A 19,089-nucleotide genomic window follows, 5' to 3' on the forward strand; every position below is an offset into this window, starting at 1 on the left:
ACTATAATCATCACTGACTTTTCAGCTAATCACCTAGAGAAACAAATTAGTTTAAAGATATACTGTGCGGGAGTCCCATACAATAAACACACAAGTCCAATATTCTGTTTATTTACAACAACCGGTGTTATGAATCAATAACATTTTTATCACACATACCTGTCTTTGTTATGGGGGAACGTCAAAAATGACAAATCTGGTCTTTTGAACCGACTATTTGAGCAATTAATGACTGAGCAATGTGCAGAGGGGATGTTTTTAATGTAAATTTTCTGGATTCTGCACTCTAAAATGGCGGCCAAACCCACCCGTGGAATAATACGGAAGCTGTTTCCAGGTGGTCTCTCTTATTGTATAATCTCCTTGCTCTTCACCGGGAGATTCGACGGACAGCCTTGTCCTGGCCCGGTTATCCGTCAGTCCATTGCAAGTTGTCCACAGGACCGGATTCTTCGAGACATGACGCAAAATTTGCTGAACGACTGAAACGTGCGAACTTCATGTTCGGTAAGTTTGCAGCAGCTTGGCGGTTAGCAGCGAGTACAGTATTGAGTGAGACGCTATGAGTTAGCAACCAGCGCGGGTGTTTTTGTTAGCAGCTGACTACTTGCTAAAGCAGTTAGCATTTCGTAAGCAGTTAGAAACAAGTTGCTGTTCAGCCACAAGTCAAAACTTGCTGACTATAGCGAGGCTTGCGTATTTCCGACCAATGTCGCTGGCGTTAGTTTCCGATTCGACTGGATTAATCTACAGACCTCAAGGGGATTTTCTGCGGAGCGATTTTAGTGGGTTAGCTAGCTGTATTCAGTAGGAAGACTTGCGTGTTCAGCGAGGGTAGTTTTCTTTTAAAGCAACTGCATCACCATGGTAACTTAGGCGAAGAACTATGTTCTAGCCTTGACTAGGTTGTGTCCGGCTTTCATTTTAAAATGGACTACGAAAGAGCCACCGTTTATTGATAATAGGGACATGGATGAAAAAAGAGCGTTCTCTGATATTAACCAATCTATAGGTGAGATGAAATTTCAGCCGAGGGAATACATTAGATATGGTCATTCCAGCACCAGAAATAAAATATTTATTTCTCTTTCGGCTTTTCCCTTCAGGGGTCGCCCTGCAAATAAATCGCTTCCATCCAACCCTGTCATCTGTCTCTTTCACACTAACTACCCTCATGTCCTCCTTCACTACATCCATAAACCTCCTCTTTGGTCTTCCTTTATGCCTCCACCTGGCAGCTCTAAACGCAGTATCCTTCTATAATTATAATATGTTCACTATCTCTCTTCTGGACATGTCCAAACCATCTCAGTCTGGCTTCTCTGACTTTATTTCCAAGGCTTCTCATGTGTAATGTCCCTCTGATGTACTCGTTCCTTATCCTATCCATCCTGGTCACTCCCAATGAGAACCTCAGCATCCTCATCTCTGCTACCTCCAGTTATGCTTCCTGCCTTTTCCTCAGTAGCACTAGACCAAACAACAAAGGGCGGAATCACCACAGTTTTGTATACCCTTCCTTTCATTTTAGCTGAAACTCTTCTATCACACATCCCGTCTGACATACTTGTCCACCCGTTCCACCCTGCCTGTACACGCTTCTTTACCTCCTTTTCAGAGTCTCCATTGTTCTGAACTGTTGACCCACAGTACTTAAAATTCTCCACCTTCTGTATCTCTTCTCCCTGTAACCTCACTCTTCCACTTTGTCCCTCTCATTCACACACATATAGCCCAGCTAATCTTCATTCTTCATTCTTTTCCAGGGCAAACCTCAACTCTCACTACAAATCACAATGTCATCTGCTATCATCATAGTCCATGGAGATTCTTGTCTAACCTCATCTATCAGTGCCTTCATCCTTTTCAATGCTCTTCTCACTTCCTGTTGCTACTTCCTGGTCCTCAACACCTCTTATACTCTTCCTCCTCTCTTGTTTTCCTCATACATCAACTCTTTAAAGCACTCTTTCCATCACCCTATTGACATCTGTCAGTACACTTCCATTCCTATCCTTGACCACCCTAACCTTTCCATCTCTGTCTCTCTGCCTTGTCAACCTATATAGATCTATTTCTCCCTCCTTCCTGTTCAACCTAGCGTACAAGTCATCATAGACCTCTTTTTTGGCCTTTGCCACCTGTACCTTCACCTTCGGATTCATCTCTCTGTACTCTTGTCTACTCTCTTCAGTCCTGTCCATGTCCCACTTTTTCCGCTGTATTTATGCTCCTCCTCATTCCACCACCAAGTCTTGTCTGCTTTCTTTCCAGATGACACACCAAGTACTCTCCTACCTGTCTCCCTGATCACATTTGCTGTAGTTTTCCAGTCATCTGGAAGCACCCCCTGACCATCTAGAGCCTGTTTCAACTCCTGCCTAAAAATCCTACAACACTCTTCTTGTTTCAGCTTCTACCATTTGGCCCTCTGCTTTGCCTTTGCCCTCTTCATCTTCCTCACCACGAGGGTCATTCTACACACCACCATCCTATGCTGTCTGGCTACACTTTCACCTACCACTACTTTGCAGCCACTGATCTCCCTCAAATTACAGCGTCTACAAAAGATTTACTCTAGCTGTGTACTCCTACCTCCACTCTCATAGCTCTCATGTCCTTCTCTCTTCTGGAAGAAAGTATTCACTACAGCCATTTCCATCCTTTTGGCAAAGTCAACCACCATCTGTCCTTCTGCGTCCCTCTCCAGAATACCAAACATTACCATCACCCCTTCATCATCTCTATTTCAATTAAACCAGAAATAAAATTCAATATGAAATATTAATCATTTATGTTTGCAGATTTAAATGTCACAGCTAGGAGTCTTTGCCTGAATACTCAGCCTGTTAGTCTGCTTATATTGCAATATTTGCTGGAGGAATAAACACTCTCAGGCATTAATCACCTGCATTTAAACCCTTGTTTTATTATATAATGGAGGAAAAAAGTCGCCATGCAAATACTGCCATTTAGTGGTCACAACATGATACAAATCATGAAAACCAAAAGTTGTTGCTTCAATTTATTTATTTTATTTTATCTTTTATTTTTATTTAAGTGTTAATGTGTCAGGTGTGCAGTGTCAACCATTGAAAAATGAAAAGTTGAGTAGGGAGGTATATACAGGGTAGTTAATATAATATATAATAGTCAGTACACATTCACATGTTGAATTTCCAGCGGTCACCCCACGCCCTAGTGCAGGGGTGCTCATTAAGTCGATCGTGATCTACCGGTTGATCGCGGAGGTGGTACTGGTCGATCGCTGGTCGATCGCGGCGTGACATTAAAAAAATATCATCCTAGCATCAATGCTGTCACTTGATTGATATATAGGGCAGCCATTCAGATGACAACTGAATGTTGCCCTTCGGGTGACCAATCAAATCAAACAACGTCTCTAAGTGCAGCAGAACTTACGATGTCAGCCTATCATCCATCCCCGTTACTTGATTGACATACAGGACAACCAGTCAGATGACAACTGAATTTTGACCTTTAGGTCACCGCTCATGCGTAAACAACGATGCAAAGTGCTAAGCTAGTCTGCGAATAGCGTCAGATTTTAAGCCCTCGCTAAAGTTTATGGTCACTAAAATGAGTGAAGTAGCTGGACCAAGTAAAAAGGCAAAAACATATCACTTCCATACGGAATGGGAGGTGGACTTTTTTTTCACAATGTCTTTTTCGAAGTGCGTTTGCCTGGCTAACCTGGCTATCAGCAGCTACTGTCCGGACTATGCATCCCTGGCTGATTCAATTCAGTGCAAGTCATCAAAGTAAACTCAGGTAATTACAAAAAATGTTAATAGTTAATTATGTGTGTTTTGCAATATTGGCTCATTTGGTTATGTAAGGTACATCAACATACATTGTACGTACAAATAATCCTCAATACATTTGAAAATAGATGTTTTGCATTTTTGTAGTGGGTAGATCATTTTGACTCGGTCATTTTAAAAGTAGCTCGCATGCTGAAAAAGTGTGAGCACCTCTGCCCTGGTGGATGCTTTTAGCAGTCATAATCTTGAGGGAACTCCTCATAGCGCTCCATAATAAATACATACTGATTTTTGTAAAATATACCAGTCAAGATGGCTAAAATTTTTACCAGAAGTAGAAAAATGAGGTGAAACGGCAACTTTCTTTTTAACACACACTTAGCACAATGCCAAAAGCCGCACTTGACAAAGTAAGTTGATAACCATCGTTGCAGGACCAATTGAGTCTGATTGAGGTTTTGCCTGGGTTTGGAAGCACTTTCGCCGTATATGATTTGTGATTTCTGTTTGTGATCGTGCAATTAAGGTACAACATACAGAAATTAATACCTTTTTATAACATTTTCACAACAAAGTGCTTTTATGAAGATTGCTAGTGGTTTTGTAACAGCACCAGGTCTAACATGGAATAGGGACCAACGAAAAAAGTCTACATGTGCCTTTATGGCATTTCCACAAATAACATAAAGGTTTCAGAAAATGCAATAATTCGTGTCAGTGTCTTACCGAAAATATCTCACAATTGTTCACATGAAGAAGTGTCACAGAAAACGGCAAGTTGGAAGCCAACTTCAGCGTCGTGTAGCACCACTCGTCAACAGCGTCCAACTCAAATGGCCATAACTGTTATTTTTATCAGCCAAAATTCAGGATCGGCGGCCGATCCCATATTTATGTAGATTGGATAATGTCGTCTTCCGCCACAACATCGGGCCAATCCATTTGTCAGGGTTACACACCAACGTGCTGGGTGCTGCAATGGGCCTCAAAGTTGGTTTCCACTGGACTTGTGCCACCAGCATGAATTGGCTTTGTAGGTACAGCGGTATTACCCCCTCATTCTGCCTGGGCGGTCATGTTGCAGGGAGCTTGCATAGGAAGTGCTGCTCAAACCGCTAATTCTGTGGAGCGGCAATAAATTACTATTGCGTTGAAGAAACTATTTTATTATTTTTAAAATCCCTTCTTGTATAATTTTCTAAAGTTTGACAGTGAAGATGAATAGCTGCAAGGGTAGCGCAGGTTGTGTTGACATGGGTAAATCATGCAAGCTGCACTCCATCGCTTGATATTGAACTGCAGATGGAGTCCATGGAGATTGATACCCCGGAAGAGATCATCTCAGATTCTGGCAGCAGCACTGAAGTGGACGAAGATGATGACAGTGATGAGAGAGCGCTGGCGGCGTCTCGTCAGCAGCCGAGACTTCCTGCCACTTGGGCTTTCAGTCACAGAAGGACAGGCCGTGGTGCCTCACGCAGAAGGCTCAGGTATGGTGAAGTCCTTCAGCATGCTACAAAAATCTATAATGCCGATTATAGATAACATATAAACCCTTTGTTCCTAAAATTGCAATTATTAACTTTGGCTGATCTGGTAAAATATCCATCCATCCATCCATTTACTACCACTTATCGTCACTAGGGTCGCGGGCGTGCTGGAGCCTATCCCAGCTGTCTTTGGCGAGAGGCGGGGTTCACCCTGGACTAGTAGCCAGCTCAGGATCATCACAGGACACATATAGACAAACAACCATTCACACTCACATTCATACCTTTGGACAATTTGGAGTCGCCCAATTAACCTAGCATGTTATTGGAATGTGGGAGGAAACCGGAGTACCCGGAGAAAACCCATGCATGAACGGGAAGAACATGCAAATTCCACACAGAGATGCCAGACGGTGGAATTTAACTCGGGTGTCCTAGCTGTGTGGCCTGCACGCTAACCACTAGCTCACCGTCCAGCTTTCAAACAGCTAAAATTATGTTTAAAGCAAACATTAACCTGCTATTCCAAAATGCAATACAATTCTTCTCAAGAGAGGGGGAATCTGACCAGAGGGGGAAAATAGTAATTTTAGACAAGTAAGGAACCAGAACCTTCTCTTTTGAGCCTAAATATATTGAGGATGAGCAACAGGTTGTCAGGCGCAGGTTATCAGGTTCCCCTTCACCCCCTTAGCGCTGGTGCTAAATGTTTCTCGGATAACCGTATAATGAAAAAAGGCACTTACAATGTCCACGAGAGTTGGGTGATATGGACCTGATGATATTATTGGAATGTATCACGATATGATGATAAAAACAATAAAAAATTTTAATTCAGTGGAGTCTTGTATGAAGAGTTACAAACCTTACGCCATATAATGAAATACATTTTGTCTGAAATTGTAAAGCGCATTTATTTATTGGTAAAAAAACGTTTCTAACGGGATGTCAGCCTCTGCACACATTGCTACTAAATCTGCAACAAACTGTTAATGCCTGTGTTTGTGATGAAGGAAGATGTAGTCACCCATGCAATTCCAACACAGGCATGGGGCAAATGGTGCTCTTATTTTGAAGGATGGTCATAGAAGTGTGTGTGTGGAGAATGTGTGTTTACAGCTAAGACGAACTGCTTAAAAAAAACAAACATGCTTCTCTTAATTTTTTTCACTCCCAATCTGCACAAATTTCAAAATAAAATTACAGTTGTCTTTTAACACCCCACCGCTTGTTTTGCTGTGCCAGACAGGGCCTCCGAGTGCACTATTCCAGCCAGACTGCATCGCCCTCCAGGGGGTTTCCAGACTTCCGGTTGCGAGCACCTGCCGCCACTGTAGTCGACTCACAGTCCAGCAGCACGGAGGTCAGCGAGTCAGAGGAAGAAAGACCAGCCATGCAAGCCGCTCCTGTGGAGACCGTGGAACCTGAGCCCCCCATGAACCCTCACCTCAACAACGCTAATGACACACATGTACAAGAAGGAACAGATTCCAACCGTTGTGAGTGAGACCGCCAGTGCCTTTTTTATTTCAACATGGCATCACATCAACTTTCATTCTTGTTCTTTTTGTCTTCAGCAGCAGAACAACCTCGCAGCATCCAGGTAATGCCACTTGATCAGATCAGATTCAATCTTTTATTGAGGGATATGAGTTTGGAATGCAAATCTCTCTGCAAGTCTATCAGCAGATAGTCTGTAAGTAACTACTTCAATTAATCATTGAATCAGTCTCCTGCAGTGATGGTGTACAAAAGCAAATAACCACTGGTGCCTCTATAAAAAAAAATCAATGCCATCTAGGAATGAGCAGTTTCCTGGTCTCAAGGTATGCCATGGTATGAAAAAGTCACGGTTTTAAAAATGCTAAAATAGTCCGTCATACAATCGTGCGGTATGAGAGAAAGTGGCAGTTAGGGTTGTCACGATAACACATTTTGCTGGATGATAATTGTCCAACAAATTATTGCAGATGAACAATAGTATTGTCAAATTTAAATAAAGGGCCCATCCCATTGCCAACGAGTTTTTTTCCAACGAGTTTGATTCCTCGGTCATCTCTGTGGAGTTTGCATGTTCTCCCCGTGCATGTGTCGGTTTTCTCTGGGTACTCCAGTTTCCACCCACATTCCAAAAACATGTATGCTCGGTTAATTGGCGACTCCAAATTGTCCATGTGTGCCCTGTGATTGGCTGGCAACCAGTCCAGGGTGTAGCCCACCTCTTGTCTGAAGACAGCTGGGATAGGCTCCAGCACCCCCATGACCCTTGCGAGGATGAGCGGTAGAAAGTGAATGAATGTTCGAATTAATTATTTGTATAAAAAAAAAAAGTAATTATTCGTGCCGTTCTGAATAACATTCGTGTTCGGCCCCACCACCACTGCGGTGACTGTTTTCTCATTTATGTAACTTTACTGACACCTAGTAACCAGTGTAGAATACTACATATCACAATTACGAATAGTCTGATTATGCTGTCAATGTGTGAAATCACCCGATACCAATACAGATCACATGGATTAACTGTCAAATTTTAATTTGTTTTGTGATGAGGTGCCCTATGGCAGTGGTCAGCAACCCACTGCTCCAGAGCCGCATGTGGCTGCCTTTGTAAGGCTCAAGTAACACCCGAATGGGAAAAATACGCAGTTTTATAATGAGTTTTTTAAAAATCAGACTTTCTGTGAGACCCTAAAGGAATCCTGACTAACTAGTGATTGGATGAGCTCGAGAAATTGAGGCAAAGCGGGTGTTTGGCTGCTTGCTTCGGTTGGGATGTTACAGGTCTTCCCCCAACACGGTAAACTAACCATGAATATATATACCCCCCGCCCCCCTTCAGACGTCAGGTTATGTTTTGCGGCTCCAGTCTGTCCTTTAGTGAGCATTGGGGGTGAAATGGCTCTTTTAATATTAAAGGTTGCCGACCCCTGCCATATGGGGAGAGGCTCTGACTACCAGGGTGATTATTGTTGCCCATTCAGTTTTGTGGCCTTGTTGTTGAACCAATGTTGGAAACCACCTTCCAGTCGTTCACTGTCATGGTCTCTCTGTCAGCCACCTGTCCTGCCTCACCCACCGTCCTACAGTGAGGAGGGCGAAGGTGACACCTGCAGCATCTGCTTCGAGGCGTGGACTGCGGCAGGAGACCACCGCATCGCTGCTCTGCGCTGCGGACACCTCTTTGGCTTTACCTGTATCCAGCGGTGGCTGACTGCCCAGCGCTCTGCCGCCAAATGCCCGCAGGTCTGTCAGGTGGCAACTTGACGTCACACATGTCTGCACATTCTTCACTCTCTTGTACTTTTTAATGTGCAGTGCAACAAGAAGGCCAAGCGCTCCGACATCTTGCTGCTCTACGCTCCAAAGCTGAGAGCCATGGACAACAGTGAGCATGAGAGCCTAAAGAAGTGAGTAGACCTATTTTAACGTTTTTTCCAGACTATAAGTCACACTTTTTTCATAGGTTGGCTGTTCCTGCACTTATAGTTCAGAAAATACGGTATATGCTTCACAAGTTAACTTTGTTTTTTTGTTTTTTTTACTTGATGTGCATGTGTGTCTACGTGCAGGTCCCTGGAAGAGGAGCAGTCTCTGAGGAGGAAGGCTGAACTGGAATCAGCTCAATACAAACTCAAACTACAGGTGGTTAGCAACAAGTATGGACAAGCACAACAGGAACTCCAGGTTTTCTTCCAGGACTCCCTGCAGCCTCATTTCACATGTCTCTACAAATGTTAGGAAACCACTCATGGACACATTGTGGTCATTCCTTGTTTTGTAGGAGCTCAGAGCTCAGATGGCACCAGCTGGGCGGGGCTCAGCTGCCGTCTCCTACCCTTCCTCCTCCTCGCTCCACTGTGGCCCTGACCGTCCCAAGGTGCCGCTGTACAGCTTCTTCGATGCAGTTCTGGTGTCTCAGAATGGAGGCTGCAGAGTTTTGTCTTACTGCGAAGCCCTGAGCGGCCTGCTGGCCTCGCAGCCTTCGCCTCACGCAGCACTCGTGCCTGGTGAGATCCCCGGTCTGGTCTAACTGGCTGTCAATGGAACGTTAACAAGATTGGGAGTTGAGGTCCCGGTCCCTTTTTAGACTAACACAGGAACCCTTGTATGCTTTTCATCAGGCTGGGGCGTGAAGAAAGTTAGCCTGGCCAACCTTAAATCCAGCCAGTACATTCCCATCCACAGCAATCAGATCAGAGGTCTGTGTTTCAGCAGAAAGAACGACAGCCTGCTGTTGTCGGCCGCTCAGGACTGCACCATCAAACTCACCAGGTGATGACCTACACTAGCAGCCTCTAGTACTAATGGTCCAACACATTTGAAAATGTGTTGCCCAATGATTTAATGATTTAAACAGAAAACTAAATTTAAAAACCAGCAATGGAAAAATCAGTACTAATTGTAAAAAAAAAAAGTCAAAATATGAATAGAAAAAGTTGTTAGCCAAACAACGTAGTTTTACAATAACATAATTTTATGAGGAAAAATAATGCTTAGATTGGAGAAAAAGTTGGGTTATGAGAATAAGGTAAAAATATTGAAAATTCAGTAGGAATGCTCTGATCAGGGTTTTATGCTGCCGATTCAGATACTGATCACCCATGAGTGAAATCGGCTGATAGTGATACTGATCACATGGACTAACTGTACATTTTGAATTTATTTATGTTTGGTGCTATTGGCCAGGGGTGCCGTATAAGGGGGAAAAGTTATGACAATTCCAAGGTCACCTGGATGCCAGGGAGCCCACAAAAAAAAAAAAAAAAGGGGGGGGGGCCTAACAGGCATGCGGCGATCCGCATATCGACCTTGTGTTCTGGCTTTCCCTCACTTGTGACCCCGACCTACTACACCTGGGGCAGGACTTCATTCCTAACCCAGAGGGAGCACTCCACCCTTTTGAATATGCACCAAAGCTCTGCCGGAGGCGAGAGTTGAAGACTTGACGAACTGCCAGATGTTCCCACCACACTCTCACTACATGTTCGGGTCTACCGGGTATGTCCCCCTTCCGCCCTCACTATCTAGTCCAATTCATTACCAGGTGGTGATCCGTTCAGCTCAGCCCCTCTCTTCACCTCTGTGTCCAGAACATGCGAACGCAGGTCTGATGATACGACTACAAAGTCATTATAGACCTGCAGCCTCGGGTGTCCTGGTGCCAAGTGCACTTACGGACAGACATTCTTGTGTTCGAACATGGTGTTTAGTTATGGATAAACATTGGTTCGCACAGATCGGGGAGGCCATTCCTCCCAATCATGCCCCTCCAAGTTGCATCATTATCATTATCACTATCACCAGTTGAGGTGCTCTCCAGCATCGCCCTTATGGACTCCAGCAGAGTAACAGTGTTTACATACTGTAATAAGGAAAAAAAATCTGCGAACACTATCTGTCAAAATGAAATAATAGACCCATATATTAATTATTTATCAATGAAAATGGTGGGAATTATCAGGGGTGGCCAAACCTGTGCATACAACTGTATAACTTCTGAGTATACCTACATGTTGCTTTGCAAAATCAAAATGGCATCTTTTTTTTCTCACTATGTGGTGCTCGCTTGGGAAAGTCTGGGCACCCTTGCATGTACTTCACTTTGTCATTGCCTGTGTCGCAGCCTGCTGACCAGCACAGTGGTTCAGACTTACAATGCCGGCAAACCCGTGTGGAGCTGCTGCTGGTGTTTGGATAACACCAATTATATCTACGCCGGTCTGAGCAATGGGTCGGTTCTGGTCTACGACATAAGAGACACCAGCATGCATGTCCAGGAGCTTGAGCCGCTCCGCTCCAGGTCCGTGCATTGTTTAACATCGAACAATGGATGTCTGGCATCATACCCCCACCCCCAAACATCTTTCAATATTTCTTAGGACTCCAGTTGCATCTCTCTGCTACATCCCTAAGGCAGCGTCCAGCTCTTTCCCGTGTGGTGGCCTGATCGCTGGCTCCCCAGGAGGCGGCTGCTTCTGGGAACAGGTTGGCGAGAGCACGTACAAGCCGCACATGCTGCCGCTGGAGCCAGGAGGCTGCACCGACATCCAGGTGGATACGGAAAGCAGGCACTGCCTGGTCACCTACCGACCCGGTGAGAACCCTGCACCATCGCACAGCCTCTTATCTTTATATCTCTTAACGGTGTTTATGCTGACTGTCTACAGGACGCTTCAACCCAACTCTGCGCTGCGTCCTAATGGCTTTGACCCGAGCACCCCAGGAGGACCTCAACCAGCCGCCCAGCTGCTCCTGCTCACCCGTGCAGACGTTCAGCGCTGGCACATCATGCAAATTTCTCACCAAGAACGCCATCTTCAACAGTCCGGATGGAGGCGGAGCCCTGGTGTGTGCTGGAGATGAGGCATCCAACTCCATGATGGTACAAATTGTGCGTGTGTGCGTGCGTGTGTGCGTGCGTGTCCTAAAACTTCACCTCCTGAACTTCCCCCTCAGGTGTGGGAGGCAGCCAGTGGCACTCTGCTCCAGAAGCTTTCGGCCGACCTCCCGGTGTTAGACATCACTCCGTTCCAGGTGAATGGCGAGCACTTCCTGGTGGCGCTAACAGAGAAGATGATGAAGCTCTACAAGTGGAAGTGAAGGAAGGCGGCTCGCGGGAACAGAATGTCGCTAAACTGTTTACATAGCAGAAGTCATAGAATATTTTCAAGTATTTTTCAGTTATTTTATTTTGAAATAACCTGGGGACCTTTGACCATCATAGCAGTTTTGCCTGAAACTACAAATTGCCAAAAACAGTCGCTGATTGTTTTTGTGTACAGGGCTTCTATACTTATTATGTTATGTGAGATGAGGCGCCAGGTCTACTGGGTTCATCACAACACATGTACATTTACCTTTTACAGTTTTTAGTGCGAGAGAGAGATTTTCATTGTGCTTCTGCAGACACACAACTGAATTGTCAGATTCAGTGGCCTTGAACTCACCACCAACAACCAGCTGGATTCATTTAATCTGGCCAGAAATCTTAGTGTTTGTACAGTAAAACATACTCTTTCATATTTACAGACAGTATTTTATGTTTGTGTGTTTGGATGTGTCAGTCATTGTTTTTTCTTTAAATTAATAAAATACAAAGTTTTTAAGTCTGTCTTGGCTTCTCACCAAACAAAACAGCCAAGCATGTTGAGTGAGAATTTTTAAGGTCTTAAAGATTTGTTTGCAGATCACAGTTAAGGAACATTGTGAGATTACTCAAACCGAGCCTGCAGTCTATTCGTGAAATAAACCACATGTTTCTTATCTCACAATAAAAACACAATGTTAGCCTAATTTTCTTATATCTCTTCACATTACTGAAATCATATTGACGCATGCGCGAAAACATTTCCATCGGGATTCTGCGATTGGGTGACCCATACCCTGAACCCGCACGTGCTTATTAATTATTCATGACAGTCAGCTATAGACAAAACTTTACTCCTGGTAGCCCGAATCACCGACAGTCCCTGAACGCAGCAGCTGGCTAAGTGAAGATGGCGAACTGTATACGTGTTCCTCGACTCCTGCTTTTCATGTGCTCCTTGTCGGTTTTCCACCCGTCCCTGGCAGACAACAACGGTTTCGCCAAAGCTAGACCCAATGCCGCTAACCCACAGAACCAGAAGCCAGGTGTCGCGGGTCCGGCAGCGATGAATGTGGCAGCCGCTGAGAGGAACCTTGGCGCCGGGGCCTCGGCGCAGAGGAAGCGTTCTGCCGGCTGGAAGTTGTCTGAGGAGGCGGTATGCAGGGACGACCTGACTCGGCTGTGTTCGAAGGAGTCCTGGGACAACAACCTGGAGCTGCTTGTGTGCCTCCAGGACAAGAAAGAGGTAAATCAGCGCAGTGAGGTGGTGAGAGTTCAGGAATTGTGACAGGGTGTGCCAGCTAACCTTAGCTGTCTTAGTTAGCCACCTGCTAGCCCACGTACACGGAGAACGTCACGCGGAACCCCGAGCATTAATCCAACAACTGCTACATCTACAAATATAAAGCATATTTGAGCGAATTACCCGACCGCTATATTCGGTTGTTCAGTTCGGCGTTGTTGTCTCTGTTTTCGACGTGTCCCTTCAGGAATATTCTCGATTGTATCGGTCGTTTTGGAAAGCGCCACAGTAACAGACAGTTAACGAAAATGGATGCTTACATGTGAAATATTCGTCAGCAAATACACCAAAATACTAGATTTTCATCCACATTCTCAATCGATGGGCTCTCTCTGTTCGGCGATTTTATAACAACCTAATAAAGTGGCAGGTCAGCGGTGGAATCCGGTGACGTTGACGTTTTGTACAAGATAGCAGCCACAAGTACAAGTGGAACCCTGGACAGCGTCATTAATTTGTTCCAGAAGGGCCGATTCTAACCGAAACGGACGCTAACTGGATCAAAATGCCCTAAAAAATAAGCAAAATCATATTCACAAAGCCTAAAATGTTAACACAAGTTTTACAGTTTTTATAGTTTTACATGCAGAAAACAATTATACATTAAAAGACATATAAATATACACATGAACATTAAGTTACTTTTATCATCACTGAAGTCTTGATTCTTAACGTGACTGTTCCCATAACTCAATGTGGCAGTGAGACAATACACGGACACTAGGGGTTGAAATCTCAGCACTGAGGACGAGTCGATACACATTGCGATGCAATGCCAATGATACATGGAATTTTCTGGCGATGCGATACGATGCTTTAATCATTTGAATGGGTGGATGGATGGATGGGTGCTTTATTCATCTCCTAGAGAAATTCACAGATCCAGCAGCTTACAGATTTGGAAAACATGCAGGGTTCACGAAAATAAGGGGATGGAACTATGTAAAGTAGTATAGTAAAATAAAATAATAATAAATAATAAAATAAGGTACAAGTAGCAAATACAGTAGAGCAAAAATATAATGGCAAAATATAATGCAAAAAAACTTTGTTTTGAACAGCATATACATGTGCATATTGATGCAGTAAGTCCCAGGCTTAGTGTGTGTTTATCGCTTTACCCCAGTGGCGTTGGAACAATTTCCTCAGTCTGTCAGTGGAGCAGGTGAGTGACAGCAGACTGTCACTGAAGCTGCAACACTGCTAGGAGATGGTGCTGTGCAGTGGATGGTATGGATTGTCTATGGGCATGAGTTTGTTCAGTGACCGTCGCTCTGCCACAGATGTCAGGCTGTCCAGCTCTGAGCCAACGACAGACCCTGCCTTCCTCACTAGTTTGTCCAGGCGTGCAGTGTCCTTCTTGAGGCTGCTCCCCCAGCACACCACTGATACATCGGCCGGCCGATATTTGCGTTCTTTACTTGAATTGGTATCGGCCAATACGAGCGTGGGTTCGCCGATGTATTTTTCCGCCGCATGATTTACAGACAGGCATCCGCCGGGCAGCTTTGTGTTGCCGGAGGACCCGGCACGAACTTTAATGATGAGAGAAATGTTTTATATATCGGACTAAATTATGTCAGTGTGATGTGTTTGTGTGTGGAGACGGGCGGGGGGTGGGGGGGGTTACACTGCGGAGGAGCAGTCAGCACATCGATGCTAGATAAACTATGACAGAAATGTTTTGCACATTTTAGAATTGATAATACTGTTTAAATGTGTGTTTAAGAAAGCTGAATCCTACTGTGTTCAGTGTTGACATTACAATAAATATTTGTTTAAACTTGAGACCTGTAATATTTGTTATCATTGTCATTTTTTCATATAAATTGAGGGCGCAAAAGCAGTATCGGCCACAAATAAAGGCCCAAGCAAAATCGGCCATCGGCTAAGGGTGATGGAAAAAAATCAGTATCGGCATCGGCCGAAAAAAAAACATATCGGTCGATCCCTACTCGCTACCGCAGACTGGTAGAAGATCTGTAGCAGTTTTCTTGGAGATGTTGAAGGACGCCAGCCTTCTGAGGAAGTACAGGTGACTCTTTCCCCTCTTGCAGAGGGCATCCGTGTTGGCAGTGATTAGTTCAAATCCATGCGATCCGATATGATATGGTGCAATTTCTTGCGATATGATGCCATTCAACATGATGCAAATAAGCAAAGGGGAAAAAATGGAAAATTGTTTTCAAAAGTAAGGAAGAAGCCAACTGCTCTGCTGTTCTAATGTCACCTGCTGTGCTGAACACTCGTTCAGGGGGGACACTTGTTGCAGGGATGGACAAATAGCTCCTGGCTTGAAAGTGGCTGAAGATCCACTGACCTGATTTGCTTGGTTTTTCCTCGGTGTCCGACGAGGAACTAGACGGGTAGCCGGGGGAGGTGGCGGTCGATGTGTCCGTGTTGTGGTGTACCCTTTTAGGGGGTCTGCATGTTTGTCGTACTGCCATTGTATGGCTTCTTAACACGGCATTCTTTGCAAATGACAGATGTTTTGTCGCGCTTTCCACCGTTTTTTTTCGAATCCATAGTGTTTCCAAACATACAATTTTAAAAGTTGCGAGTGAGATAAATATAGAAACTTCCTGCGTGCGAACGTCCATGCTTTTTTACTCATAGATGTATGTGCCTCATGGCTTGCGTCCGTATTAAATACAAAATGCGTGTAGGAGCCACGAATGAATTTGGATTGATTCTTTGTAGGTGCACGATAGTTTAAACTTGAATAGTGGTGTTTGTTATTGTTTATGATATTATTTAGATTCGTTGTGATCACATGGACACGGGAAGTAGGTCAAATGGTTATGAGCGCTGACGTTTCGTTAATATAGGCACCTGTTCACTTGTGTGGCCAGAGAGAGACAAAGAGAGAGGGTGAGCAGGGTTGCCGTATTTTTTGTTGACCGCTAATTCCTTTTAATCTCTGTGATTACTTTGATTATGAGTTTGTGCACGGTATCATAAGTTGATCATTAATTTTCTTTAATAAAAGGTTGAACTCATTTTTTTGTATCTCGGAGATTTTTTGTGTGCGGCGCGTCAGACAAAGTAAAGGCCCGGCTTCAGCCTCTCAGCGACTCTTTTGTATGAAGTCGCTATAACGCGAAATAATGATGGTGCATTCATTGCACCTGGGGAACAGCATATGGGGTGAAGTTTAACATAAATAAAACGGCACTTGCATCAGATTTTACCGATACCCACAAACGCATCGGGATGAATCTAGATTTCACCCGTCAATTACATCTATATCCAGTGAACGAGCCAATGCACTCGCATCGCGCACATGCGCATGGATGTATGCATTAATATCGATTATTTTTACACACGCTTGCACTTACAAAATGTACTTCTTCGACCTTGTAATTCCTGCCACCTTGCAATATTATGAGCAAAAATAACATAGTTTTAGTAGGATTTGGTTGAAATTTTAAAGAAAATTGTGCAATACAATCAGGGCAAAGTCGTAGATCTTCCACAATGTGCACCAATTCCAGCTGTATTTCTTCGGCTCTGTGTTTCTTGCCAAAACGGGCTGTTTTAATTTATTCCACCCATGGCCCCCCTCCAGACACTCCGCTCCCACTCCGCTGTATTGGTCACACTTCCAAACTACTACTTCTTGACTACTGCGATCAACACTTTCTAATTTAGTGGGTATAGGAGGTGATAAGCTAAAGCACTAATTGAAAAGTGTTTAGGAGCTACTGGATCCTAAAGGAGGAGCACTCATTGTCGGACACAGAAGCACCTTTCTCTCCATGGCGCTCTGGAGAATCTGGACGCGAGGGCGCCGTGCCCACCTATTATTTTTTTATTTTATTATAGTGTTTTTTTAATTATTATTATAAAACTGTGTTTTATGTTAACATAAAAGAGTCACAGGGAAAGTAGCTGACTTCCGGTTCCAGTAGCGCGGTGTCGTGGTAATGCAGAAAGACGCGTGCCCTGTTATACATTTAACTGAACGTTTTCAATGTTTAATAACATGCAAACCAATGTTCCACTGACTACTTATTTAACATAATTCACTGTATGTTTGAGGAGGCTCGGTCACCACGACGACCGAAGACTTCCAATTGACATTTTAGATGACATCATAATGACCTTTGAAGGTCAAGGCAGTTTGTCTGTCACCATTGACATCATTGTGTGAATGCTGACAATTTTTCATCAGTTAATTACGAGCATATAAAATTATGCAACTGTTTTATTTATTGTGCGAAACCTATAAAATTCTTTCTTATTCCACCATCCTCTAATGCCTCCTCCATTTTTCAACGGATTCAACCCATTTCCACATGAAATCGTTGAGCTCATTCCCAGATTTTCCAGACATTTCCAACATTTTTGTGTATGTTTTGTGAATGTATTAATTGAATGTATTAATTCATTTTCTACCGCGGGGGGTGCTGGAGCCTATCCCAGCTGTCTTCCGGCGAGAGGCGGGTACACCCCGGACCGGCCGCCCCGGACAGGGCACACACAGACAAACACTCACATTCATACCTAGGGACAATCTGGAGTCGCCAATTAACCTTTGGAATGTGGGAGGAAGAAAACCCACGCTTGCACGGGGAGAACATGCAAACTCCACACAGAGATGGCCGAGAGTGGAATTGAACCCTGGTCTCCTAGTTGTGAGGTCTGCGCGCTAACAACTGGACCGCCATGCCGCCCTGTATGTATTATGTATTTTAAAATATTGATATTTTTTTAAGCACGATATCAAAAACAAGGATATCGTCCATATCGATATAGACTGGATTTGATGCGGAGGTCTCATGTTTCAAGATGCCGCCACCCGAGGGCCATCAATTTAAGGAAGCTCTCTCCTGCGCCGACTACTGTGAGTGCAGCATGATTGCACTGATGAGTGAACATTATAGTTAACATTTTCTATATTTCTTTAAGAAAGAGAATATACTATTTTATTTCAGTGGCTATTTTTCTATAAGATTTACCACAAATATTCGGCTTTGACTTTTGGCTAAATTCAGTTTAAGCAAAAAATATGGAGAAATATATTGTATATCAATATTCTACGAGTTTTGGTCCATATCGGCCAGCCCTGGTATTAACATACAGTGCATCCGGAAAGTATTCACAGCGCTTCACTTTTTCTACATTTTGTCATGTTACAGCCTCATTCCAAACTGTATTAAATTAATCTCTTACCTCAAAATTCTACACAAAATACTCCATTATGACAATGTGAAAAAGTTTTTTTTTTGACATGTTTTGAATTTATTAAAAATAGAAAACAAAAAAATCACATTTACACAAGTATTCACAGCCTTTGCTTAATACTTTGTTGATCCACCTTTGGCAGCAATTACAGCCTCAAGTCTTTTTGAATATGATCCCACAAGTTTAGCACACCTATCTTTAGGCAGTTTTGCCCATTCTTCTTTGCAATAAGTCTAAAGCTCCATCAGGTTGGATGGGAGACGTCTGTGCACAGCCATTTTCCTAGCTGTGAGGTCTGCGCGCTACCCACTAGACCGCCGTGCCGCCCCTGCAGCAACAATTAGCTGTCTTAATTATGGGCATGCACTGCAATGCAGATTAGCCCATCTTAAGATTCATGTTTAGTTTTTCTTATTATTATGGGCATGCACTGCAATGCAGAGCAGCCCATCTTAAGATTCATATTTAGTTTTTCTTATTATTATGGGCATGCACTGCAATGCAGGCCCCCCACAGACACCTGCAAAGCAGATTGGCTAGCAGTGCAGCCCATCTTAATATTCCTCATGTTTAGTTATACTTCTTCTTGTTCTTATATGTTAATCTTCCCATTTTCTTGCACTTAATGTAGCCAAAACCGCAAAAAGGACCCCCCACACATGTTACACCACTGGAATTGTGGCGCTCAAGACTAGAGCGCTATTTATTTTTTGGAACATTTCCTGTAACCAAGGC

General features: G+C 43.8%; 2 protein-coding genes across 3 annotated transcripts in view; both read left to right on the forward strand.

The window, feature by feature from the left end:
- Window positions 1–311: 311 nt before the first annotated feature.
- On the forward strand, window positions 312–12,561 carry rfwd3 (ring finger and WD repeat domain 3). 2 transcript variants are annotated; one of them, XM_078791712.1, is made up of 13 exons: window positions 312–507; window positions 5,088–5,275; window positions 6,521–6,774; window positions 6,856–6,878; window positions 8,333–8,521; window positions 8,594–8,685; window positions 8,848–8,962; window positions 9,060–9,285; window positions 9,400–9,550; window positions 10,902–11,078; window positions 11,158–11,372; window positions 11,446–11,660; window positions 11,735–12,561. In XM_078791712.1, exons 2-13 carry the CDS (start codon window positions 5,088–5,090, stop codon window positions 11,876–11,878), a joined length of 1,989 nt encoding a protein of 662 aa, XP_078647838.1. In that variant the 5' UTR covers window positions 312–507; the 3' UTR covers window positions 11,879–12,561. The 2 variants fall into 2 exon arrangements, with proteins under 2 accessions (XP_078647838.1, XP_057930800.2); XM_058074817.2 differs by having other exon boundaries at window positions 313–507; window positions 6,853–6,878.
- A 133-nt stretch (window positions 12,562–12,694) lies between these two features.
- glg1a (golgi glycoprotein 1a) overlaps window positions 12,695–19,089 on the forward strand; it is a 60,375-nt gene continuing 53,980 nt past the window's right edge. The window contains exon 1 of the mRNA XM_058074815.2: window positions 12,695–13,110. Coding sequence (XP_057930798.2) covers window positions 12,775–13,110 — 336 coding nt within the window. The 5' untranslated portion in view covers window positions 12,695–12,774. The remainder of the gene's footprint in view (window positions 13,111–19,089) is intronic.

Source organism: Doryrhamphus excisus, linkage group LG1 (genome assembly GCF_037039965.1).
Source record: "Doryrhamphus excisus strain RoL-2023G ecotype Guam linkage group LG1, RoL_Dexc_Guam_v1.1, whole genome shotgun sequence".
NCBI lineage: Eukaryota > Metazoa > Chordata > Actinopteri > Syngnathiformes > Syngnathidae > Doryrhamphus > Doryrhamphus excisus.

Excerpts from the sequence above, each read along its gene's own strand:
- rfwd3 (XM_058074817.2), top strand. The coding sequence starts at position 5,088 with ATGGAGTCCATGGAGATTGATACCCCGGAAGAGATCATCTCAGATTCT. Across the intron at positions 6,879-8,332 it reads AACAACCTCGCAGCATCCAG|CCACCTGTCCTGCCTCACCC; the intron begins GTAATGCCACTT and ends TCTCTCTGTCAG. Across the intron at positions 9,286-9,399 it reads TCACGCAGCACTCGTGCCTG|GCTGGGGCGTGAAGAAAGTT; the intron begins GTGAGATCCCCG and ends GCTTTTCATCAG.